Source organism: Rousettus aegyptiacus, unplaced genomic scaffold (genome assembly GCF_014176215.1).
Source record: "Rousettus aegyptiacus isolate mRouAeg1 unplaced genomic scaffold, mRouAeg1.p scaffold_m13_p_1, whole genome shotgun sequence".
NCBI lineage: Eukaryota > Metazoa > Chordata > Mammalia > Chiroptera > Pteropodidae > Rousettus > Rousettus aegyptiacus.
This window is the reverse complement of record NW_023416284.1, coordinates 106,540,530-106,567,542: the sequence shown is the minus strand read 5'-3', so window position 1 is coordinate 106,567,542 and position 27,013 is coordinate 106,540,530. Positions and strand designations below refer to the sequence as shown.

At 37.2% G+C, this 27,013-nt stretch overlaps 1 protein-coding gene across 11 annotated transcripts in view; it reads left to right on the top strand.

Moving 5' to 3' along the window:
- Nucleotides 1-27,013, top strand: part of PKHD1 (PKHD1 ciliary IPT domain containing fibrocystin/polyductin) — a 405,020-nt gene that overhangs the window by 104,758 nt on the left and 273,249 nt on the right. For 10 of the 11 annotated variants that reach the window (XM_036218764.1, XM_036218741.1, XM_036218749.1 and 7 more), the window contains one exon: nt 16,617-16,773. In XM_036218764.1, coding sequence (XP_036074657.1) covers nt 16,617-16,773 — 157 coding nt within the window. Of the gene's footprint in view, nt 1-16,601; nt 16,774-27,013 lie in introns of all 11 variants that reach the window. The other variant, XM_036218730.1, reaches the window with a different exon arrangement.

The following is a 27,013-nucleotide window of genomic DNA, read 5'->3' as shown; positions in this document are numbered from 1 at the left end:
TTTGAGTTATGCCTTAATAAATATATTCTGCAATCTTTTAAATAAAAAAACACTAAATAGTTTTAACAGAGATGAAGAATGTTAAATTTTCAGTCAAGAGAATATTTTTTGGTGTCACCATAGTCCACTGTTGACTGCCTGTTTCACACAGCTGGTCTAATGAATTAATCTGGTCTATTTAACTTATAAGTAAGTGCCCACTATGTGCCAGTTACTGTGCTAGTGCCTTGTAATATACAGGTGATTATAATGTAGTCTCTGCTCTTGTAGAGCTCATGACCTAGCAGGTAAAAATGTCAATATAATGTCAATATGAATATGGACCACAAAAGACAACAATAACAATAAGAACAGAGTGCAGGGCAGGTACTGAGGAAAGAATAATTTCTTAGGGCCAGAGAAAGTCATCACAGAGATGGAGTCAGACCTTGAAAGATGACCGCATTGCCAAGGAGAGAAGGCGTATATGCATAAGCATGGTCATGATATGTGCAGGAGACAGCATAGCTTTTGGTAAAGCTTGAGGATGGTGCATATCCCAGTGGAGATGTGGGGTGAAGTGGACATAAAGCTGGGGAGACCAATTATGGGGTGGGGACATGTGTTCATTTGAATTTGGACTTTATTCTTTAGGCACTGACAATCAGTTTTTGTCTAAGCTCCATACCTGTGCATTCTAAGTGTGTGTGTGTGTGTGTGTTCTGAGGGAGGCATGCCAGGTGTGTGAATGTGTATATGTGTGTGTTGGTATATGTGTGCAAGAAAGAGGGGATATGAATTAAAGGGGTTAATTTTTCTAGGAAGAGAATATTAGTAGTATTAGCAGTAGAGAGGAAAATGGAAGGATGTGTGCAGAATGGAAGCAGACAGACCGGTCTCTGCTGTTGCAATCAGTGGTCATTCATTCAACATTCATTCATTTATTTCATAAGTATTCATTAAATACCTATTGTTCAAATATTGTGTTAAACTCTAGATATTCAAACAGACCTACTCTCTGCCCTCATGGAGCCTGCAGTAAAAAGAGCCATATGAGAGATGAGTGCCTCCTGTAGTCCCACACATGGAGAGAAAAGAATAAACCAAGAGGTATTTATGAGGTGAATGGACATGGTTTGGTGACCTATTGGCTATTGGAGGTGAAAGACAGAAGTTGTAGGTGACCGTATCTTTGGAGTTGGGTAACTCTGTAAACTTGGTAGATAGCAGTGTCATAAGCAATATTTCAAGTATTGATGGCTTAGTGAGTAAGTGTGTGGGAAGGAGGAAATAATAAATGCAGTTTTACATATGCTGAGTGCCTATGTAACATAAAAATGGAGATATCTAGTTATTTAGAGTTTAGGAAAGACTTCAGGGTTCGAGTTATAGATTTGAGAAATTGTAGTTATAGATTTGAGATAGATGGTAAAAGAGGCCAAGGGAGGTAGTGACAGTATCCAGGAAGAATGTGCAGATGAGAGAAGGGGATGGACACTGGGGGACTGCCAGTATTTGTTGGATGAGCAGAGAAAGAGACTGACCTCTCCCTGTGTGTTTCAGACAGTTTCCTCTCCCACTTCGGTGGCACTTGATGTCATCAGTGACCCCTCTCTTTTCTGTGTTTTCTATACCTCTTGTTTAGTTAGCTCATTTTCCTTAGTATATAAACTGTTTAATCTTAAACAAAGAACTCCATACTTCCCCTAATCTTCCTTTGACCTTCTGGCTCCTTTGACAGAGTCGTTGAGTTCTCTCCTTCCCCTCACAGCCATGATTCTTGAAAGAATAACACCATTGGCTGTTTCCAGTTTCTCACCCTGGTACTGGTGCCCCTCAGCACTGAAATGCCCCTGGCCACATCTCCTGTAATCTCCTACTAAATAAAGACTACTTCTAAGTCCTTAATTTACAGCCTGCTTTTGAATGTGTTCATCTTGATGGCATCTGATCATCACCTAACCACACTTCGGTCCCATGTAATTTCAAAATCTCAAGTTCTATTCAGTTTTTAAAGACTCCCCCAGCCCCAGATGTCTTGGAAGCCTTTGGTGGGAAATGGTTATTTCTCTCTTCTCTCTATCCCCTTCCCCACTTCTTCTAGGAGCTGGCCCAGGAAGAGGGAGGATTAGGGTAAAAAGACACATAATATGTGGCAGGTACAAGAACAAGGCAAGTGCTTTCCAGGTGGGAGATGTACAACTGTTAGCTTTACTACTAGCTTTTCTGTGAGGTCATCAAAAATCTTCTTGCTGAGGTCCATGGCCTGCAGCTCTCTCTGATTGGCTGGCCCATTGATTTTTGGAGATGGGGACTTTGCTCTCCACCAATAGTCAGTTTGCCTCTTGGAAAAAAAAAAAACCTTCATATCACCCCAGGTTTTTTCCTTCTGAGGGGACTCACAGTTACCCTTGCTTCTCCAGAAGCGATGTGCAGATTGCTCTCAAACCAGCGCCCTCTTCCCTCTGCGGCTGGGCAAGGGCAGCTTCAGCCAGTTTCTTGCCTTTGGACTTTCCAGGCATGATTCAAGTATTACCGCCTTTTTCATTAAGCTCCCCCATTGGTTCCCTTGAATCCCCTTCTCATTTGACTTAGGTGAGGTGGCAGTGGAGATATAATTTATCACAAGATACCAAACATTGTGAAGTCATGTGGTGTAAGTATTATAGCAGCATGTGCAAAGCCCAGTGGAAGCAGAAAAAAGGAGGGGAGAGAACACTAGCAAAACTTCACAGAGAAAGGGAAATGACCTGGCTTTTAAAGACTGCGCAAGCCTTTGCTAGGTGGATGGAATGGGGTCGAAGCGTCTTCTAGATGGAGGTAAGAGTAGTAACCTCCATGCATGAAGGAACGGAGATGTGAAATGGCAGAACGTGTCTTGGGAACTTCAGGTGATTTCTGTTTGCTGTCACTTAAGAACTAGGTGAGTAGAGTGAAGAAGCAAATGGAGACTAGAGCACAAGGGCTTGTGGACACACACATACATACACGCTCACAGAAACCAAGTAAATAAACCCACACTAGACAGAGTAACAAGGCAAGCACATATGCAGAGGGTTGTTCTCTTTTTTTGGTTTTCCTTTCTTTATCTGGTCTTAGAACCTTTAAAAAGTCATTTATCCTCTCTGGGCTCCAGTGCCATCATCTGAAAATGAGGAGACTGGATACTCTAAAATTCCTCCATTTCAAGCTTGGCTCTAAAGAAGTATTGAACCAACTAGGAAGTTTAATTTTTAATCTGCTAGTTTGATCTAGAGAAATATAGAACCCAAGAAGTTTAGTGATTTAAGTAAAAACAAACAAACAAAAACCCCATCTTTTATTTTCTAGTTTTTAAATTGTGAGAAAATATGCATAACATAAAATTTACCATTTTAATTGTACAGTTCAGTGCAATACATTTACATTGTGCAACCATCATCACTGTCTACCTATAGAACAGTTTCATCTTCTCAAACTGAAGCTTCATGCCCATTAAGCAATAACTCTGTATTTCTCCGCCCCTAGCCCCTGGCAACCACCATTCATTCTACTTTCTGTCTCTATGAATTTGACTACATAGGTACCTCATCTAAGTGGAATCGTATGATATTTGTCTTTTTGTTACTGGCTTATTTCTCTTAGCCTAATGTCTTTGGGATTCATCCATGTTGTAGCAGGTGTCAGAATTTCCTTCCCTTTTAAGGATGAAAAAGATTCCATTGTAGGTATATACCACATTTTGTCCATTCATCTGTGATGAATGCTTGAGCTAGTTTTACCTTTTGACTATTGTAAATAATGCTGCTGTGAACAAGGTTATAGAAATTTCTATTTAAGTCCTTGCTTTCGATTATTTAGGGTATATACCCAGAAGTAGAATGGTTGGAATACATAATAATTGCATGCTTAATTTTATGAGGAACTGCTGTACCATTTGCAAAATGGCTGCACCATTTTACATTCTTAGCAGTTCACAAGGGTTCCAATTTATGCATATTTTCATCAACACTTTTTTTTTAAGTTAAATAATAGCCATCTTAATGGGTATGAAGTAGTATCTCATTGTGGTTTTGATTTGCATTTTCCTAATTACTATTGATGTTACATTTTTTCACACTTACTAGCCATTTGTATAACTTCTTTGGAGAAATGTCTATGTATTCAAATCTTTTGCCCATTTTTCAATAGGATTGTTTTTGATGTTATTGTTGAGTTGTAGGAGTTCTTTATGTATTCTGGGTAGTAATCCCTTATATGATTTGCAAGTATTTTCTTCCATTCCTTGGGTTGCCTTTTCACTCTATTGATAGTGTCCTTTGATACACAAAAGTTTTTAATTTGATAAAGTCCAATTTATCTATATTTTCTTTTATTGCTATGCTTTTGATATATTCAAAAAAATATCACCAATTCCAATGTCATGAAGGTTTCCTCTATGTAAAAAAAAAAAAAAAGAAAGAAAGAAAAGAAATATCTTTTGTATAAATTATGTTGGCCTAAGTTCTACTTTTAAATCTAAGTCTCTTACTTAGTCTGCATAATGTAACTCAGCTTTATTTATTTTCTGTTTTTCCATTCTCTAAACATGCGCTGAGTACCTTCTTATCATCTTTGTTGCTTAGAGAATCAGATAAGGTGTTGATTGTGTATGCCCACTACATTGTTTTTAATTGGTCTTAGTATGATTAAAAACTTTAAAAAAAATCTTTAAATAAAGTTTAGGTTTGCTTTGGTTGGCCCTTATGAAAAACTTTAATAGTTTCAGATTAAAAACTACCCTCTCACCCCAATTAGTTGAGTATAATGGGAAAGTGAGGGAGTAAGAAGGAAAAGTTGTTCTTTCTGCTTATTGTGATTGATAAATAGACAAGGTGATTTTTTTTTTTCTTCTTAATTTTCTAAAACAAAATCAAAAACTTCACAGGCAAGAGAAACTTCACCTGGAGGGGGAGATGTCAGAAAGAGGTCATGTAGTAGGAAATGGAAATGATAGAAAGCTGAGCTATGTGCTTGCCAGCTTTTTCATGAGACCTACTGATGTGGTTCGTACCTGCCAAAATGTGTATTGATCGGCCAGCAAGAAATTTTTAAAAAGCTCATTACACTATGCTAATTTCAAAATAATGGTCCATGTCTTTTGGTGGAAAAAAAAAATTACTTGATTTGGCTTTTGTCCTGACTCTACCCCTATTCAATTCATTGAGTAATCTTGTTGCAGTCACTTAATTTCACACATTTGAAATGAGATATTGGAATAGATATTTAAGCTTTCATTAACTCTGAAGTAATAGATGGACCTCTTTGGAATTATACTTCTTCCCATTGGGAAATTGGGGAAAGAAAAGGTTTCTTTTTCTTTTCTTTTCTTTCTCTCTCTCTCTCTCTCTCTCTCTCTCTCTCTCTCTTTCTTTCTTTCTTTCTTTCTTTCTTTCTTTCTTTCAAGGCAAAACAGAGCCACACGAATAATTAGTTCAAGTTGAGGAACTGAGTTCCAGAAAGGGAGTAATTCCCCGACATAGGGAGAATTCTGAGGAAAGGCATTCGGCTGTGTTCTGAGAGGTGTTGTGGCCTCTGATAAATCTCCAATAATGCTTATTAAATTAACCCAGTCTTCAATCCCTACATAGTGGATTACTGTTGCTTTAAAGCTTGTTTCATAGGAGTCTTGTGGCTTTTAAACTTCCAAACTTTGAGGATCCTCTTGGGTGATAACTTTCCTTGTAGCTTGTTAAGTATTTGCCAAGGGTTCTGAGTTTTTTCTGCCTTTAAAGACACATAATAAAGAATTTTTCAAGTGTTTGTTTAAACTTATGTGTATATGTTATATGTACATATTTATACATTATGTGCATTTTGTCCAATGACTTCCAGGTGACTGCAAAACGAAGGATTAAAGTATATTTTTTTAATCTGGATATTATATCGAGCTTTATGAATGTTTGGAAAGGCTTTGGAAAATTTTTGCTGTATGGGGTTTTCTCTGAAGAAGAGTTTCTATAAAGAAAAATGCATATTTTTTTTATTAATCTTATTTATCAGTAGTCAAAGCAATAAATTATATATATATATGTAATATATACATTTAAAAATAGTTTAAGGCACACTGCTTTGACATACTAAATAAATGGCAGTTGGTTTTTGGATGTATTATTTTTAATCATGGGGACATTTAAGTTATATCACCACTTGCTTGCTAGTCCTATCCATACTAATAAATGGCATATGAAAATTCAGAAAAATAAAATGCAGATATTTTCCATCATGTCAAAATGGCATGTGGTTTTGATCCTGAGAGTGGAGGGTTTCCATCAGACTGCCCTATCTGAAATCTCTGGGTCTATTTCCTCTTTTGCCTGGATTGCTGTTACTGGTAGTTGGTGTTATTCAATTATCTCTACATTTTAATCTTGGTGTTTACCTCTAATGTTGCTCAAGTCAGTAGATGATTCATTGCATCTGGAACCAATAAACAGAGTTTGGCAGAAAAGGGACAATGTGTGGCAGATGCATTTGGAATAAAAGAACAATGCGTTTGAAACTGGACTCTAAGAGCTTAGAAATTCAATTATACGTTCATGGTACAGGGCTAGGTATCACAATGCCTGGCCCATAGTGAGCCAGTGAATGCTCACAAAGATAATGGTGATGATTTTTAATCGATGCAGTCTGTATAAACAAGAAAGGCATCTGCACTGCAGTGGACAGGCAAGTTCCTCAAATTCTAGATTCTTGAAATTTCATCCAGCCCTGAAACACTTCATTTAATCCTTCTGAATTTCCTCATTCCTCATGTAGGACTGATAATTTTGTGGTGTGAGCCTTAAAACAAATAATCTTTCGCATCATCAAATACCAGAAACGCATGCATGAATGCTTCCTGATAAAACATGATAGTACTTTGATATCAGGAGATCTGAAAACCTAAATTAACATTTCTTTTGTCCTCCCTAAAAAGTATATTAATCTCTACTGTGAAGCTTAAAGAACTAGGAAAAAGTTATTTAGTCAAGGCCAGTAAAGATACCAGGTACAGGAGGAATTTCTCTGGTTTTTGAGTTTGGTTTTCCTCTGCAAAGTATTCAAGCATTGCCTTTTTTTTTTTTTTTTTTTTTTTTTCCAGTGAGGAAATAAAGTCAGATGCTCTTCTTTCCTCAGGAAACAATGCAAACAAAATAGTAGTGCTATTAAAATCAATTATATTTAAATAATTATTCTCAGAAGTAGAATTAGAATGTGGGCTTTTACAAGTTCTTAGGCTCTCCCAAAGGACACATGTTGTGGCTATGTTCAGAATCAGAAAGATTTTGCATTTTTTCAGCCTAAATAGAGTGAGGTTGTGAAGAAATAGCAGTCCTGAGGCATTTGCTGTTCATGTTTTGTAGTCTTAGCTCTTTTGAGCAAAGTAAAGGTCTGTATCAGGTCTAAATTTAAGCTTTTTGGCATCGTAAATTAAGAAATTCTACGTTACATGTCCTGTGGTAGAGAGTCACTTATGTAGTGAGAGAACCACCTCGTCTTCTGCCCAGCAATGCTATTCCAAATTGGTGTTATTGTTCTCTCTCCTTTTGAGCAGTAACTTCAATGAAGGGAGGAAAACAAACATATTCTCTATGAAAATTGCTACCCAAAGAAGGCCATCGTGGTGGTGTATTTATTTTCTATTGCTACATAACAAGTAATCACAATTTTAGTGACTTAAAACAATGCCTTTTCATTATCTCACAGTTTCTGTAGGTCAGAAGCCAGGGTACAGAGTAGCTGAGTTCTTTGCTCAAGGTCTCAGAAGGCCGACACCTTGATGGCTACATCTTTATCTAGAGTTAGAGAGCTTCATTAAAGCTCATTTAAGTTGTTGGCAGAAGTCAATTCCTTTCAGGTGCAGAACTGAGATCCTCATTTTCTTGTTGGCTATTGGCCAGGGACCATTTTCAACTCCTAGAGGCTGCGCTTGGGTCCTAGCCACATGGTCCCCCTATAATATAGCAATTTGTTCCTTCAAAGGCCAGTGAGAGTCTCTATCTCTTCTTTCAAGGGCTCACCTGGATAGGTGAAGTTCATTTCCCTTTTGATTAACCCAAAGGCAACTGATTTCTGACTTAATTATACTTACATTTTCACCATTGCTATGTAACGTAACCTAATTATGGAAGTGATTCCCCATGGTGTTTACTGGCTCTGTTCATATGAAAGGAAAGGGGATTATGTATGGTGTGCATATCAGGGGCAGGAATAATCCTGGGGAGTATCTCAGAATTAGACTTAATACAGGTGGTATGCTTAAATTTGGGGATTTAAGATGGTCTCTAGACAAAGCCTTTATGAAAGTCGGAGCTCTGCTGGCATTGCCATAATCTGTTCCATGTCTTTCATGATTCTACATATTTCACTTAGGCCTGGGCTCTCCTGGAGTACCAATGGACAGACCCAGTCTAGATCATTTCTGTTCCTGGAGGCTTTAATGAAGCTGTTAGTTTTAGCTTCCTAAAAAGGGGTCAGGGTGGCCTCTGGGGAGCTCACTTTACTATCTGGATCTTTATAGATAAAGTTTGCTGAGTCCCACCTCTATACCCACCTCTATAATCAATATTTCTCAATGATGCCAGCGCAAAGACTGGGAGAAGAGGTGGCTTTGTTTGGTTCAGATTCAAGTGTAAGGAATTGGTGTGGAGTAGCCTCAGACCAGAAGAGTGTCTAGTCATCTCTTTGTCCTCTGTGAGCTGTGAGCACTGTTCCTCCAAAGAGGCAGGAGAATGAAGAAAAGGGGAAGGGAAACACTCAGGGGACCCAATTTGTTCGTATTAATCAGAGATCTACCCACTCTCCTAATTGATTGTTCACTACAAAGTAGCTTGATGCTTTTTTAGTCTGGGAGCTAAATGTAATAAAATTTTGTTTGTTTCTGTAAGAAAAAAAATTTTTTTTGCCCTTGAGGAGATCATTATTTCTATTGTATGAAGATGGTAGCCCAAACATTAAGAGTAATTAGAGCAGATGGCAGTGAACACTTCCAGTGTAAAATACTCAGATGTTTACACACTAGTTTTCATTCTTTGGGCTTCCTCTTTTTCTCTCAGTCACCATCTATTCATTTTACTTCCCTTCAGGTATAAAGGGGAGGGAGAAAAAAAGAGGGAAAAATAAGGTTCCCTTGGCGTATGAAACTGAGGAGCTGTCAAAGGTTCATAGCAGAGAAAGCACACTCCCGTGTATTCAATCACTGAAATTAAGTGTTTTCGAAGGCGGTGCAGTCACGGGTCCATAGCATGGGGAAATAACATGCTGTAGTCCATCACTTAAAATGTTAACCTTGTCTCTTACTAGTGACTGGGAACAGAAACACGTGCTCTGTGCTCGCTGGTTAAATGGCAGTATGTCAGCTATGTGGAAAAGGCTAGAGTGTACCTGTCAATCTTCTGATTTGGCTCTACGTGTGTATGTGTGCATGCACATGTGTGTGGCACACACACACACGTGCACATTTTCATTTGGCTTTATGTTGCCTTCAGAGAATCTAGTTTATTGCTTACTGGAAAATGAGAATTGAACCAGTTTCCAGTATTTCAATATATATCCTTTACTAAGATATTCTTGCTTCCCAGTCCTCAAACTCTTAGGTAGCTATATTACAATTATTTCTTTTTAATTATAGAAAGTTTCATTTTGAACATATTTTAATATTGATGGAGTGTAGACATACTATAATGAGCATATTACAGATAATTGAACAATATAAGTTCTTGCTACTCTATGAATTGGAATGTACCAGGACTCAGCAACTTTATAAAGATCCAGATAGTAAATATTTTAGGTTTTGCAAACAATACAGTCTCTGTCACAAACTGAAAGCAGCTATAAATAATATGTAAATGAATGGTCGAAGCCATGTTTCAATAAATATTTATAAAATAGTGAGTGGGCCAGATTTGGGCTGTAGTTAGCTGACCCTGTTATATACTGCTGAATACTTTCCATGATTCTTTTCTGTGGTACATATGAAGAACTTGAAGTCTTTATGCGGTGGGAAAGACAAAGGTCCCACTGCATCAGCAGGAAGGCTGTAGGGCTGTGCAGCATTCCTTCCTTGTCCATCATCCTTGCTGACCCTGCAGCACTTCAAGCATGCTCCTTCCTCAGGTTCTTCCCCAGAGAACCTCCGGCTCACACTCCACTTCTCTGCTCTAATCCTTTATCCGAGGTGCAGTCCCTGATCACTCAATATGAAATACCCACCCCCGTCCTAGCGCCGGTGATCCACATCGCCCTGCTTTTCTTTTCTCCCTCAGGGCACATTATTTGTTTTATGTATTTAACTGTCATCTCTCTAAAATATAAACTCTGTGAAGTGAGAAATTTGTTTTGTTTTGTGCCTAGGATAGTGCCCAGTAGGTAGTGGCTTCTTAATTAATACTTATTGAATTCAGAGACCCATTTGCTCCATAGTTCCAGGTAAAAGAAGAGTTTGTGATTATTAAGTGAGATGACACTTGTTAAGTGCACTCAAAAAATGTTAGCCATTATTATTAATTTTAAAAATTAAAAAATTTAAAATTGAAAAAATTTTTAATTAAAAAAATTTTAAATTTAAGGCAGAGAAGGTAATGTATGCACACTTCACTTGTGAGGACTCGTGATATTATAAGTAAAATGTCTAGCACTGTACCTGGGATATTAGAGACATTCAATAATTGGTAGCTGTCATTATTATTATTATTTCCTCTAACAAATGGAATAATATCCAAGCTTATAATTCAGAAGAAACATTGAGAAGAGATTTGAAGACTCAAATGAAAGGGAAGATAGAGAAAAGCTCTCTAAATTTCCTCTTTGCAGACTGCAATAGTCTCCTGAAGCTCGAGTGCTCAAATAACTCACATGTAGGAAGCACTCAGCTAGTATCAATATTCTTTGAGAAACCACAGGGTATACAATGTGAATAGAACTGAGAGATAAGCTACTGAATTGCCTGGTTTTCTAATGGAGACAAAAGGCAAATTTGAATAAGTCTCTCACAAGAGGCATTGTTGACATTTCTTTGACTAGTCAACATGCTGGGCAGTTTAGAAGGACTTTCTCATGTTATCTCATAATCGTGAAGAGTTTATAAGCACCAAAGAAAGAAAGTGAACAATTAAAGCCAGCATGAGCTCAGTAAGAACAAATTATGCCAAACTGATTTAATTTCCTTTTTGTTCTCTAAAGAATTATTAGATTATAGGTCAAGGTCTCTATTTGTACTTGTGGATTTGTAGATATTTGACTTTTCACGATGAGCATTTTTTTGTTTCACAATCAGCTGAAATAATCTTAGCCTGTGTTAATTTATCCATAGTGTCTAGATTAAAAAAAGAAAAAGTGATTAATACACTGGATTTCACCTGTAAAGTAGTCTCTACCAAGGTCAGTCATCTAATCCTCTGAACCCCCATAATACCTTGCTTATACCTTTAACTATTGAGTTAATCACATTTTATGTTAATTACATGGATATTTGTCTTTTTTTCAATGATAATATGAGCATCTTCAAAACAAAGATGAGGTCATATGTGTATGAGAGAGATTCCTTTACACTAGTTTATATGTAGAAGGTTTGAGATTTTAATATTACCCAATATTATAATATGAGTATTATAATAGCCAAGACTCTTAGTTGGGAGAGCAAATGTTACTTAATAAATGGGGTGAAGACAGTTTACTATTTGGTAGAAAATTTTAAAAAAGATAAAAATAAAGAAAAATGGAAAACTTCCCACTAACATAAATTCTTAATTAGGTGAAGATAAACATACAAAAAGAAACACTACAAATCAAGAAGAATATAGAAGTGATGTTTATATAAGAATGAAAGAAGAGTTTCCAATGCATAAAATTATAGAGGATGTCATAAAAGAAAAGATAAATATGTTTGGTTTCATAACAATTAAAAACATTATTAAAGAGCACTAAAAAAAAGGAAAACAATTTTCAGCTTTATATCAAATTATTTTAGTTATTAAAATATTTTAAACTATGGCATAGTGATTATAAGCCCAAGTCAGAGTTGATCATTCATTCATTCAAACCTATTTTGAGGGTACCTACTACATATCAGCCATTGTTATAGGTACTGAGGATACAGCTGAAAACCAAGAAGCTCTCATGAAACTTACATTCTGTTGGGGGTTAACTGACTGACTATAAACAAATATACCATGTTTCAGTGCTTTGGAGAAAATAAAGCAGGGTAAGGGATGGAGTGAATGTCAGTTACAGGGACCTGTCTTTTTCTATTTTCAAGGCTTTCATGCTGAAGAAGAAGGCATTCTGGTGAGGTGTCAAAACAGTTCTTTCTTGTCTTTGTCATCCAGGAGACGCTGTGACTAGAGAGATTCCTGTACTCTACATCTTCCACCATCCCAGCTTACATACACTCTCACAAATATGTCTTTGCTTGGTGTTCCAACTTGCTGATCAATGACTTCTTTCAAGATAACTCTGGTGGCATTACAAGTACATTTAAGGTGACATGTGAGATTTGCAGACACTGCATACTAGCTGAAGTTCAGAGAAGTGCTGACGTGCCATAAGAAGGAAACAAATTGCATATGCTTCCTAGCTGAGACAGGAAAGTTTTTGCTTGTATTTTTCCTTCCTTTTTTTTTCTATTTTTCTTTTTTCTATTTTTTTGGTTTATTTGGGGCTGCATATACTGAAGTAAAAGTGAGAGCACGTTCTGGATAATTCCTAAATCTTTATTTCCACATCCACCTTCATATGACAATGGAGAAATAATTTTCTTCATCTGCAGAATGGTAGTGAGTGATTTGTTTATCTCAAAAAGGAAATCTAAAGCTAAAGGTTGAGCGCCTTGGAAACTAGAGTGGAAACAGCTTCTATTTAGTGGACATGAAACTTGCATTGACCTATAAGCTGGTTTGGCGACACAAAGCACGGCTTTTAACGAAAAGCATCATGTTGGTATCAACTGAGAGGTTTTCAAATATATTGACAAGAAGTCTTTTGTCAATGTTGTCAGCATTCTCTTTTGCTTGACTGAATCCAAGTGATTGGGATTGGAGGATAAAAATGATGGAAAATGAGCCATCCCCACTGTTTCATGGGGCATTGCCCTGACAGTCCTGTGTAGACAATGATACTATCAGCTTATCAATTCTGAAAATGTAGAAGAGCTAAAATTCTTATGGCTCATACATGTAATCATGGATTCACTGACAGTTTACAATCGTGGAGATGCATTGCTCTTCGACTTTCCCAGGTATAGCCATTAGAGAGTTGAGGATGCATAAATTTTTTAGGACTTTTAGTATTTAGTCATTCATGTACTAAAGCATGAAACATCAATAAAAATTTAATGCATTTCAGGATATTTTTATTATGCTAAGGAGAAATTTGGACACAGGAAAATTTAGGTCTCTTTAAACTTAATGCTTAACATTTGTATTAATTTGGAATCGATCACATCGAATAGAGAAACTTAAGGTGAAAACAAAAACCAGTAGAAGATTTCTTAGAGAAACTAAATTTGAGTCTTGGGTTTTAATTTAGATACACTCATCGTCATTTGGTTTAAGCTTAAATAGAGTTTGAAGACCCAGAAAGGAATGTGAAAGGATATGGGCCAAACCCAATAGATCAAGAGACCTAGGGGATATAGCATTTTTAAGTATTTTAGGCCTTACTACCTATTTGTCTACCCATTGTAAAAGAAAGGTGCTTATGCATGAACACCTGTGTGTAATATCTATAAATATATGCATGGACTTAGAAGGTAAATGATTCATTATTTCATCAAATTTTATCATGCACTTACTATGTGTCGAACACTTCCTAGGAGGTTATAACCAAAACAAAGTCCCTGCTTCTTATTTGAGAAAGCTCAATAGATGACAAATACATAAGGAATTGTATGATCTAATACCTGAATGAAGTGATATTAGGGGAGAAGGAGTAACTGGAGGCATTATGATATAAAGGCAGGGACGGAGATGTTATTTGAGCAGAGACCTAAATGAAGTAAAAGACTGAGCCATGCAGATATTTTGTAGAAGAGTATTCTGAAAGAGGCCACCATGAGTGAACAGACCTAAGGTGGGAGGTTGTTCTGCATGAGTCCAGTCTGTCTTCACCCCTGTGGCCTTTGACACCTTATTTAAACCCTTTGAGCCTTTGCTTCCTCAATTGTAAAGAGAAGATAACAATATCTGACCTTCCAATCTGCTGAATTGGGCCTGAGTATAGCAATGTTTAAAGGTAGACAGGGCAGGCTAAGATGATATAACACATGGAAGGCAGCAAATGACACAGACATGTGCTTTAGAGTAATAGAGAAAGTCTTTAAAATTTAGTTAGAGCTAGTGACAGGTACCAGTATTTATTGTAAGTAATAAACTGTTCTCAAATTAATTAATGGAAGATATTATGAAATAGTCTTCCTTTGACCCCCCCCCCCAATACCTAATTAATATCTAGTTGTTCCATATGTTTCCATCGTGAGAGTCATAGCCCTGGTTTTCTTTGTAGTTCTGTAGTTGGGCTATGGATCTGATCACCAGGTCAATGTCTCAGATGGAGTTATGCTACTGAATTCTTCAAACTTCTTATAGCTCATTTTCATACCACCTCACCCAGCTTGCTAGTCTTCCTTAAGACCCTGAGAGTCGAGGATTGGTTTGAAGAAAACTTCCTGGTTCCATTTTTGAATATATCTCCATCCCCTGCAGCACTTTCCTTGATTTGGACCTCAAACTTTGAAGCAGAAGTGTTATCTGAGAATATCACCAAATTGAGAGATTCCTGGGCCCAACTCATGAGCTTTTGATTCCACCATGGTGGCACTGAGGGAAACTGCACCTTAGCTCTAGGCTGAGAAATGCTGTCAACATCATCTATAAAATCAAGGGATAGAATTTCTCTAGGCTCCTTCCACTCCCACCTGTATAGAAATCCAAGCTTTTTCAAATGCCCTTTTATGCTTGACTCAGGACTGACATTTATAGATAATCTGGTTTACCCTTCTCTGCAGTTGACTATTCAGTCTTTTGTACTTTCTCACCATTTTATTTCACTCCAATTTGCTTCTTTTTGCCCCCTTTTCCTCTTTATAGATTCTAAGAGAGTGAATTAAAGGATTATAAAAATGTATAATATATAGCCTTAAAGGGGCACTTTTTATAATTTTACCTTCCAATACCTAGTGTTAGTGTGAAATCAGTAGAAAGCAAAAGTTCTCTTCTACTTTTTGGGTCTGCGGATGGCATGGTGGGGATGTGGCCCATCCAGCTTGCAGTGATGCTCATGCACCACACATTTTTCTTTCTGTGATGCTGCGACTCCTTGTCGCTGTGCCTTATGCTTTTATGTCTCTTAAACTGGGATGAGTCATTGACTTTTTCTCTCCTTTGTAGGTGCAGAAAATGAAAAGATCCCACTTTTCTTAACCCTAAACCCTTATTGGTGGTTGAGTTGAGGAAACAACTCAGGACTGTTGAGCTGGGTGGGAATCGATACACATTCCTGGAAATCTACTGGTTCTTCTGGAAATACATTTTTCCATCTTTCTCTCCCAGAAATACTCCAGGGCACCATTTGCTGTGTAGGTGTAGTTATTGGTATTAAAAGCATGCCTTCCCTTCTTAATGATCTTCTCCCATCTGTCTCTAACACCTCATTAGAGGAACTTCTAGGCAGTTATTTCATAGGAACTCAGGCTCCACATTTGGTTGGGATCTGTGTGGAGAGAGGCATACACACATTGTATGTATTACCTAGAGGGAATCACCTTCTCTATCCTGATTTCATTATATTTATCATCATCATCATTTCACAACTACACATATAGACATGTTCTTGGCCTCTAGCATGAGACAAATGCTACTTTCCATGCTTTCTACAATCCTGTTTTTTTTTTTTTTAAAAAAATAACACACATGACCTCAGTGTGACCATAAGGAGGAAAGCAAAGTGTTCTGAGAGGGGGCCTGATGTCCAGGTGGGGAGAGGGCACTTCCGCCTCTGGCTCCTCTCAGTCTTGCTCCCTGTCCCTCACTCAAAGGTTCTGGGCTGTCATCTGAAGTCAGTTGGTGTTTCGCCTATGCATGGGCTTTTTCAGTACTGATGCACCAGGCACAGAGGGAAAGGCAACAAGACAGTAGTATCAGCATAGGTAGAGTGGGAGGATGGATCTGAGCATTAGAAAGAGGAATGTTCCTATAAAACAGGGACACTTGGCAATAGAGTCAGTGAAAAATGATACCAATTATATAAAGCAAAATGCCACCCATCAAGAAGACCATTTTAATTCTCTCTATTTCAGGCTATTTATGACTTTTTTGTCCAAGACTCAATATATGTCTGTAAAAATAAAAAATGGAATCTACTCCATCTGTTAGGTAGAAGGGGGCCTGAGCTGGGGAAAAAAGGTAACATATTACAAGCATCTTGTTGGAGAATTCCAGAGGCTGAGCACATTTCAAGTATACCTTCTTTCATAGTTTTTCCTTTTTGAGTTAATTGTATGAGGAAGACAGGGTAACTAATTTTATTGAGACATTTAAAATTATATTTAAATTAGTTTCAGTTTAAGAAGTTTCTATTTTGATCGATCACCCACACTATCCTGCTTTCAAACAATACGAAAATAACAGAACTCTGTTTTCCAGGGCAACTTTTCCTTTCAGTTCTGCCAGAGGTGGTCGAGGGCTCACAGCTGGTTTCCTGAAAGAGTGCCACAAGATGGCGACAACGTCACAGTGGAGAATGGCCAACTGCTGCTGCTCGACACCAATACAAGCGTCCTCAACTTCCTGCACGTTAAAGGTTAGTGGAGTTCAGAGATCGGTGATAACATTAGTAGATATAATTCTATTAGTTTTAGGGGAAAGGAAAGAAAGGAACTTTTTGGATAAATTCCAGCACTTGGCTGACAATTTATTCTGGGACCGAACTGAGATTTTACTGTGAAAGGGAGAAGTAGTCAGAGGGTTCAAAACGAAAGCCCTTCCCTTTGACTCTTATAAGCACAGAGCTTGATTATTTAAATTTTTCAAATACAAGAAAGTTACCAGTGTTCTCAAATAATATGCTTTTTTATTCGAGTACTTTGTAGTCATGCTCGTTCAGGGCAGCCTCCACAATATAGCAAAATGCTCTGAAATCGGTTAATGCTGCTGCCTTTGAAATTCCTTGCCAAAAAAGCAGGGTTTTCCTGCTTTTACCCTGTTGTGGTTTTGACTTCCTGGTCCCATGGAAAGTCATATAAATAGGCTTTCTTATTGCAAAACTGGCCACATAGCTCTAGGGTCTGGGGAATTGGAAGAGACTAAAAATTCAAATCTCAAGTCCTTCGCCACATCATCAAGTGACTAAGTCAGTTATTTCACCTCTTTGTGCCTTTGTTTCCTTATCTGTTAAATGAGAATAAAAATTATTGCCTAGTTCAATGGCTGATAATAAGAAATGGTCATCAAAGTAACTTCAACTTGGAGAATGAAAATTGCTTGGGAAATGTGATTAGTTATAGATACCTATAAAGTTATGCACTAAAACACTATTCTTTACTATAAATATATTTAACACTTATAGGAGGATTTGTTCTTGTTAAAATAAGAATATGCCTACATGGGAAAAATGTGTGTGTGTGTGTGTGTGTGTGTGTGTGAATAATCTGAAGGGGATAAACTTATGCAATTTTGATACTTGTCTGTTACAGATAGAATGAGGTTTTTCTGATCAGGCATTTTGCCATTCTATACTCTGGAAGCTGTTTTTCTATTCTCTAATAGCAAGGAGAAGTTTTCAGGCAAATCAGTTAATTAGTGTCCTTCAGGAAAGATGACCTATCAGCTTGGGCTCTTGGCCTGTCTTTGCAGTGTATGTGTTTTTGTGTACGTGTGTGTGTCTGTGTGTGTCTGTGTGTATGTGTAGCCAGTGGCTATGGGGAGCACTGACTTATTGATAGTCATCAACTACCTAAAGACTAGCAATGACAAAGGAAAGCCTTAGCTCAGAGAAAAGACACTCTTTGCAAGCTTTTAACCAGGACCCACCCCAGAGGAGTCAAATTCTGCAGGAAGATGGGAATACTTTCAGATTCTCAAGAGTTTTTGCTTTATATCGATATCATTTGGGAGAAGTTTTCCCACTAAAAGTATTTCAACTCAGCCTGGGTCTCTGAATGTCCTGTTAGTCCCAAGTAAATATTCAATCAAAGAAGTAGGACAATTTGTGGGAATGTGGCTGTAAGTAGTAGACACCTGATTCTGTACAAATGGGGTACAAGAGTTGTTGGCAGGGAGCGAGTTTGCCTAGAGTGAAACTCTGAGGTTTTTATTATAGATATATGGGTCGCAGCTTCTAGAAAACAATGGGAACAGAGAAAGGACAAAGATCAAATTTGATTCAGCAGATGACTTGTGAATGTTCGTTAAGTGACCTAGGAACTCTGTGTGAGATACAAGAAAAAGTGAAGAATAATATTTAATGCCAGTAGTGTATATTATCAATAAAGAAAACAATAATTAAGGAGAAAATATGAAAGAATAAAATTTCTCAAATCTATGATGCAGGCAGTAAAACAAAATGTAGTCCAGAATAATCAGGTGTCAAGAATGTAAGGTTAGAGTTGGATGGTGGAGAGAAGAATAGCATATCATTTGTGTCTGAGGCAAGTTTTGATCATGTAGGTATCAATCTACAAAGAGAGTATAAGTTTGAGGAACTTCCCATTTTACTTATTGGAGCTGCACATTTCCAGTAGTTCAGGCCAAAAACCTTGGAGACATCCTAGACTTCCTTCTTTTTCTCATATCCCATGACCAATCTGTCAGTGAATCACATTGACAAGATCTTCAATCTGTATCTCATATATCAGCACCTGTGTTGGTACCAACATAGTCCTAATCAACAGAATTTTGAGGCAGGGCCATTTCAAATGGCCTCTTAATTGATTCCAAAGTTTCTAATTCTTTGTTTTCCTTTATAGCAGAACTATAATTTTTATTTGAGGCTGCAACATGCCCAGCTCAAATGTTATATTTCCTGGTCTCTTTTGTAGTTGGACAGAGACAGCTCTTGTGGTTAAGAGCTGGATGATGAGATGTAAAGGGGAAGTGTGATACAGGACATTTGGGACCCAATAACAGGCATGTCCTATTTGTCTTTCCTTCTTCCTCTTCCTTGTTTCCTGGAATGTAAATGTGATAGCTACATTTTCAGCTGCCATCTTGGACATTGAGATGACTCATTGGGAATGGAGAAACAGAGGAATGAAAGAAGCCCAGGACCTTGATGACTTTGGAGTTGTCATAGTGGCAGGGCAACTGGGACTGTCCACCTATGAAGTTACTTTTTGTGATAGAAAAACAAACGTTCATGTGTTTAAGTTATTGATATTTCACTTTCATGTTGTACACTAAAATACCCCCCCAATAGTTTATTTTCCATATCCTTTAAAAATATGTCAGATCTTGCTACTTCTCTTCTCAAAACCCCTCAATGGCTTCTCATCTCACAAGACTAAAAACTAAAATTTCCACTATTATTAAACCTCTGATCCCTTCATTGATTTTGTCTTTCTCATTTACTTTGTTCTAGCTCTTCTATAAATATACCTGGAACATGCCTACCTTGGAGCCTCTTCATACAATGTCTGATGCCTGGAATATTTTTTCTCCAAATAGTCAAGTGGCTGGCTCACTTATTTCATTCACTCATTGAAAAAATATTAATTTATCTGAGCTGTCTTCTTGGCCATCTTTTCTAAAATTATAATCACTTCCTATTCTTTTCTATTCTTTTATTTTGCTTTACTTTTCTTCATTGTACTTATCACCACATTACATATTATAAATTTTCTTGTTTATAGTCTATGTCCTCTGCTCAAACAAGTTCAGAAAGGCAAAGGACATTACCAATTTATTCACCACTGTCTCTTCAGTGTCTAGGACAGTGCCCAATACATAAAGAGAATTCAAAGAATATGTATTAATGATTGAATTAATGAACAAATAAAATGGTGCAGTGTTCAGGTCCTGAATGAAATTTAAGGAGGATAATCTTGCTCCCTTAAATATCACTTTTCCTAACTAATTTACTTTCACTTAGCTTGGTTGTCCTTACCGATATATTTAGGTACACATGTATACATATGTGCACACATGTACACACATATGTATACATGCACACATGTGAATATACATATATTTACATACATATATACATGCATATGCCAATGTATAAAAATATATAATTATGCATATTAGGAATATAAAATCCACTGGTAAGTTAATTTCTTATTTCTAAAAGGCATTTGAAACTGGTGAAAAATGCTGACTCTCAAATATCTGGTCAATATAGCATAGCTCTAAACCTCTAATGTCTTCTTTTGGTCTATGATATATGTGAAAGTACTTGAAGGATAATAAAACGCTATTCAAATATAAGATTAAGTCATTAGCCTCATCAATATCAACAGCAAGTCACTCTATAATATTACTGTCTCTCTCATACCCCTTCATGATATCAGAGAAGTAGCCAAGTGGAATTTTTTTTTTATTTTTCTGATATCCTCTACAGGATGAGATAAAGCATGAAAATTTTAAGCCAAATATCAATTTCTTCAAAAGATTATAACAAACAAAAAGTAAAGTAATATAGTGGAAATATTTTCAGTCATTTCCACATTACAGAGAATGTATTCTCAATGAAGTATGTACAAACTCTGAAAAAATTAGTGCTAAATAAAAGTGAAATTAGATCATCTAAGAACTACATTTAGAACTGCTTTATAGAAATATCGCATGCTTTATATTAGTTTTCCATTCATGGCAGCTAGCATCCTAATGTATTAAGAACCAGGCTTCTCTATCAGGAAAACCAACACTTCTACATTTGGTCCTCAGGAGTCTTGAACTCTCTGTGCTGTACTTTTATTTCCACCTATAAAGTAGAATTGACATCTTTTTTTTTCTTACAAGTACAACTTATATAGTAGAAAGGAGAATTACGAATTTCTTTGAGGCAATTGGGAAAAGGCACCAAAGTTTTTCTCATCATTTATGATGCTACATATACTGATTCCTGAACTTTATTGAAAAATGACAGATTATTTTGTGACCATACGAGCTTCAACTATATTTATTATTTTGCCTTAGTTATCAAAATATCAAGAAATTTTATTTACTTACCATCTCTACTTCTTCCCTACATTTCTCCCTCCCTCCTTTTTTTTCCAAAAAAAAGTTGTTTTTTAGAGGATACTGTTAAACACAAAAGAGAATTAACCCAATCAATTAATACTAATGAGTTGGGATGGAAATAGGCATATTGCCTTGATTTAGTTAATTATATTTTTCGTTCTTTTATGTTAAGATGCCCAACGGCCATAGGCATCACTGAATTAAAATTTATTATTTTATTCCAAGTAATTATGATGAGCCATAATAACAAAGAAGGAACGTCACCCTCATGTCAGAGACATTATGCATTCTGGGCTTGTGGCTGTTGGAACAACATTCGTATTTTCTGAATGAAGCAATGAATCTCTCTGTATTTTGGTGGTCAAGCAGCTTGACATGAAATGGCCTAGAGATAATGATTAAGAAAGGATCAGTTAGGGGAAAACGAACTCTAGAAATCCCTCTTCCCTTGGAGTTGGGTTTTCAAAAGAAAGATATTTTGTAGTTTCTTTCTACTTACAATGCCATCACTTTAAAATGCTTGAACAGAAACTTGTTTCCAGTCTCTATTGCTGCTTAATAGTGCACTGATTTCTTTTAATGTGACTTTCTATTTCTTGGTCTACTGGTACATACCAAAGCAGTTAAATGCTTGATAGGCTTTTGAGTTAGAAAGAACTGAATATGACTCTGGGCTCCGTTTATTACCATCCCTGTGACCTTGAGCAACTCGCATAGTCTCCATAAGCCTGAGGTTTCCCCTCATTAAGGTCATACTTGTTATAATTACAGCAACTGTAATCATGATGACTAACATTATTTGCTATTGTTCGGCAAGATTACAATGTATCACCCAACTCATATAGATGTTTTGAGTATCAAGTGAGAGAATATTTCTAAAGCTCTTAGCATAGGGCCTGGTCCAGAATAAGCACTCGATGTTAGGTGTTTTCTGTTTTCTGGGGTTTTTGTTTGTTTGTTTGTTTGTTTGTTTGTTTATTTCTTTGTTTTTGCTTGATGAAGATGACAGAAGAGATAGCTGAATATCAGGCCTAAGTTGCAATTTTATTTTTTATTTACAGATAGTAGCTGCTTGTACATAGAAAGTTAACTGGGTTAGTGAAAGAATTAGCTTTGTAATAAAGACCTTAGATTGCTTTTGCCTCTGTTATCTTCAGAAGGTATATTGAAGTGTTTTTTCTTTCTGTGGCAAGAGAGGGAGGGATACAGAGGTGGACATAGCAGAGTCTGTTTGCTTGCTTTCATTCTTCTTGTTATTTTGTTATTTCGACTTTGTGGAAATGTGTTTTTCTGGTGCTGTTTGGAATATGCTTTCATTTTCTTCAATTTTTTTTAGTCCACAGTTTTGAGGACACTCAATTCTTGTTAGACTATTATATTTGGAATTTCAGTGACATACAAATACTTATTCTTGGCTTATTGAGATGAGGTATCTTTTCTTGACTCATTCTCAAGTTCGTTGTAGAGTTTCTTCATCTTTGGCAAGGGTTTGAGGATTTCAGAGTGAAGTATGACAGGCTTTTTAATCCCATGATTTAGACACTTGGTCCCTTCTAGTTAGTACCAAATCAGCCTCAGTTTCAGTAGCTGAATGCTTCACCTTGCAATGATCTTTTCAATGCAACAGCCTGGGAATACTATGAGACAGGACTTTCTTGGGACATTACTTGTGGTTTCTCTGTACATCAGGTCTGTGAGAGTCACTCGGAAGATTACCCTATGTCTTTAGTTTCAAGGTTTCCAAGATACCAATGTGGATTTAAAGGAAATCCATCTAAAGGCAGGCTGGAGTTTTGATAAAAGTGAAATAGTTTACATTAATATTTATTTCACTCATGTCTCAGTCAACATGAGAGAATTTTGTGGACTGGTAAAATTTGTTGGAAATTGGTGAGTTTAAAACAATTCATCTGTAAGTGGGTTGTAAGAAGAGATTGACTGAAATGCCTCCTCTCCTCTCTTCTCTCAATTGAAACATAGCTACCCTTAAAGGTAGGAGATTGGTTGATTGTGTATAGGATAGTGCGACAAGGTTGACTCATTGCAGTTTGGTCAGCCAATTGGGGACCCAAGTTCAAATTTGAGGCAGCCACAGGCTCTCTTGTGTCTTTGGGTAAGTCTCTGATCTTCAAATCAATGCACAAAATGGAAATGATGATGAGCCCCTTCCTTTTGTAGGAGGAAAGTGGCTTGCATAAACCTGTATCAGATGTTAACGTTCTTTGTATGTGCAACCCTGTGGAGAAAGTGCAGCACAGAAGTTAGTAAATTTTGTTCTCATAGTTTCAAGCATAGTGCTCCAGAAGGGTCTGGGCTGTGCAATAATCTACAGGGGAAGCCTGATTAAGAAGTCAGCATCAGAAAGAATTACCCTGTTTTTAAAATCTACCCTTAACTCCCTTTATCTTGTGTGTCTTTATGTGTTAGTCTTTTCTTGGTGACCAGTTGGTGTTAATTATTTGATAAGGGGATATTGCTTATATCAAAAGCTAAGTGGATCGTTGATTGAATTTTTAATCAGCTAAGAACTTGTATTACTTTCATATCAATTCTTTACAAATTTCAGATTAGGGAGTGTTTCCTGCCCCTCCCCTCCCCTCCCCTCTACCATTTGGGAAGGTATAATCTAGGCTACAAACTTAAGCAGGAGCCAGGTCCATTTTTGCTTACCTTTCTGTTGCCAGGACCATTATATCTCCAGGCACCCGAAAAGTACTCAATTTTAATTGTTGAACCACTAAGCTAATCACTAAATTTCTGATCTGAAGAGGCAGGTTAACATTAGTTGTGAATTTCTCTGTGAACAGAGTCTTTCCTGGTATCCTCAAATGTTAGTAGATTTGTCCAGACGGTGACCAATTTCATTTACTACCTGTGTATCAGGAGATCAGAGACAAAGGCTTTTTAATGTGGGGGACACTTGGCTCTGAAACCCCTTATTTTTCCCAGACAATGACTTACATTATTTACCTCCAGAGAACAGTCCCAGACACACTTGATTAGCCGTAAATGAAAGATAAGCCATGGCTATGAGAAAGGACATGCTTTCAATAGATGGGCAGACAGACAGATATTAAACAATTTATAGTTTTATGTCTCGACAACTTGGATTTTGTAACATGAAAAATGCTACTGAAAGGGACCCAGTCTTTTTTTGCACAGAAGCTATAATATTTTCAGTAACAAAATATAAATGTTTCAAACATTCTCACTTAAAAACCTTCTCTGGCTTTCCATTAGCCTTAAGATGAAGTCTACGTCCTTAAGATGGCTTATAAGGTCTTTCAAGACTTGATCTCTCATTAACTCTCTACCTCATTATTTAATTAATGATTTCCATATCCCGTTTATCCAGACTGGGATTGGAACTAGAAATCTGGGATGCTTATGTATCTGGGATTCTTGTGCAGATTAAAATATCTTGGAGACTGAGCATTTCATAACTCTTATTTCTCATGTACTTTAATATTCTGGCGGGCCAAGAAAGGTAGGAGGCATTCTCCTACCTTTTTTAAAATGAATAAATACCATGAGGAAACGACTGTTATCTTTCATTTCTAAAACTAGTATGCTCTTAGCAAAATCATGTTTACAATATTCAGAGAATAATTGTATTTGGAACCTTTCAAATACACAGATTGCTCAGAGAAATGTACCAAATTGCAGGGCTGGTAAAAAATGTGATTGGATCAATGCTAATTGAACTTTGGTAAAGAGAAAGAAGGAGATTATTTGAATGAATGAGAAACTAGGTACCTGGCAAGATTTTTACTTGACTGATACAGACAAAATTTTGTTGTTGGTGGTATTTTTTTGTTTTGTCTTTTATGTTTCTCTTTACGTAATACTAGTTTTCTTTTGAAGTCTTTAGCGATTTTCTAGAAATCCATGGAACAGCTGAGGGCCTTTAGCACTTAAATGACAGAAACTTGGTTGGTGAAAGGAAAGTAATGGTTTTCTGGAGGTAGAAAGAAAATCAAAGTTTAGTCAATTGGTAATTGATAACAGTAGTCACAAAGACAAAGGCATTTATTTCTATCCCAGTGTTTGAACTCTTTTAAATTTTTCTATGTATTTTCTTCCAAAATATGTTTACACTTTGTAATTAATGTAGAGTTAATTTATTCAGAAGGTTAACTTACTCAGTTTTATGTATTATAGAAAAAGTAAAGGGCTAGCTACTTCATAACCTTTATCTTTTTTATCGTCTTTTTCAGTTATCTGTAAGTTTGGCCAATTCACTAAAACGAGGACATTTCTATTAACCTGACCTTCTGGAAGTGGAGACTGCATTTTTTATGTTTTTGTTTTGACACTTAGCAGAAGGGCTGGAAAATAACTATAAAGGTTGGTCGAATGATAAAGTGAATTAATTGATCATTCCAGCCTTGTGTTTCTCCACCTGTTAGATGGTGGCAAACTTCACAAGACTATGAATACCTAATTTACCTAGGGCACTGGTTCTCAGAGTGTGGTCCCCACCATCAGCATCAGCATCACCTGGGAACTTGCTAGAAATGCAAAATTTTGGGCCCCACAGCAAAGTTCTCTGGGAATGAAGCTCACCAGTCTATGTTTTAAGATCTCGAGGTGATTTAGATTCATGCTCATGTTTGAGAACTACTAGTCTAAAACAATAAGGGAACCATACAGAATTGTCAGAACTGGAAGCCAATTAACGTGGTCCAGCTATTATTTTCCTAAAGGCTATGCCACCCTGTGCAAAGAACAGTGGAAATTTGGCTGGAAGCATTGAATGGGCCTGTCCTGAGTATGAAGTTTTTAGTTAGCTGCGGTTCTCTCTCCTGCCGGAGAAATCTGAGCTGATGAAACATTTCTCCCAACTGCTATTGTTTGTGGCTCTGAGTCAGTGGTTTTATTTCAGATACATTTTTCCCTCTACGGTGCCCATTTGACTTTAATACCAGACTAATTAAGGAATTAGTATGTGGCATCCATTCTGGGGAGGTGTGTGATTCTTTTCCTGCATTCTGAGAACATTTTTGCAAACACTTTCTAGTTCATATTTTCTTTTTTTAATCAGGCAGAGACATTACAATTAAAATACCGTTAAAGTGATTCTGGCAAGTATTGCAATAAGCATGTTTTTTAATTAAAGGAAGAACAGGGGGATGCATAAGAAGCATCAGCTAAAGGGGAAAATTTCATTCGATATCTTTTTTAATTGAAATGAAAAAAAAATTAGGAAAAGCAGCAACAGCAGCCTATGCCCATGTGTGTGTGACTCGCTCCCAGGTTGTTAGGTTTAGGTGTTCTGTGCTTGATTAATTAGTAGCCAGCCAGAGAGTCCATTCCCTTTGCCCCCAATCCTTAAAGCCTGATTTATGCCTCACATCCCCCATGAATATGTGAGGGCTCAGGCATCTATTTCCTGAGCTGCTAGTGGATAGGATTATGGAGCGTGCACGAAGCTCTTGGGGGCTCTCGTTTGCCAGCCAAATTGATTTTCCGCCTCTCTGGCCGGGGACAAGCCCACCTCGAAGGCTTCCAGGCTCTGCTCCAGTGGATCAGGCACAAGTCTAATCCGGATCTTGCCAACAAAGGAAGCTGTGTGCATCCCCATTACAATGCAGGCTTCGAGCTGTGTCTGCCTTCCCTAAATGCTACTCTTCTACCCTCTTCCTCACCTCCTCCTGATGTTCACCTCCACAGCAGCAGCACAGTGCAGTAGAATACAGCAGTGTATTGCTACTGTGCCCGGAGCGCTCAGCCTGCTCTTCTCATACAGGCAGAGGAGGATCTGTCCACCCTGAATGGATGGTCATGTATAATTCTCCAGGGAAAGGGAATTCTGCAGGCTTTCCTATCTATTTGACTATTTAATGACTGGGAAGGTAACC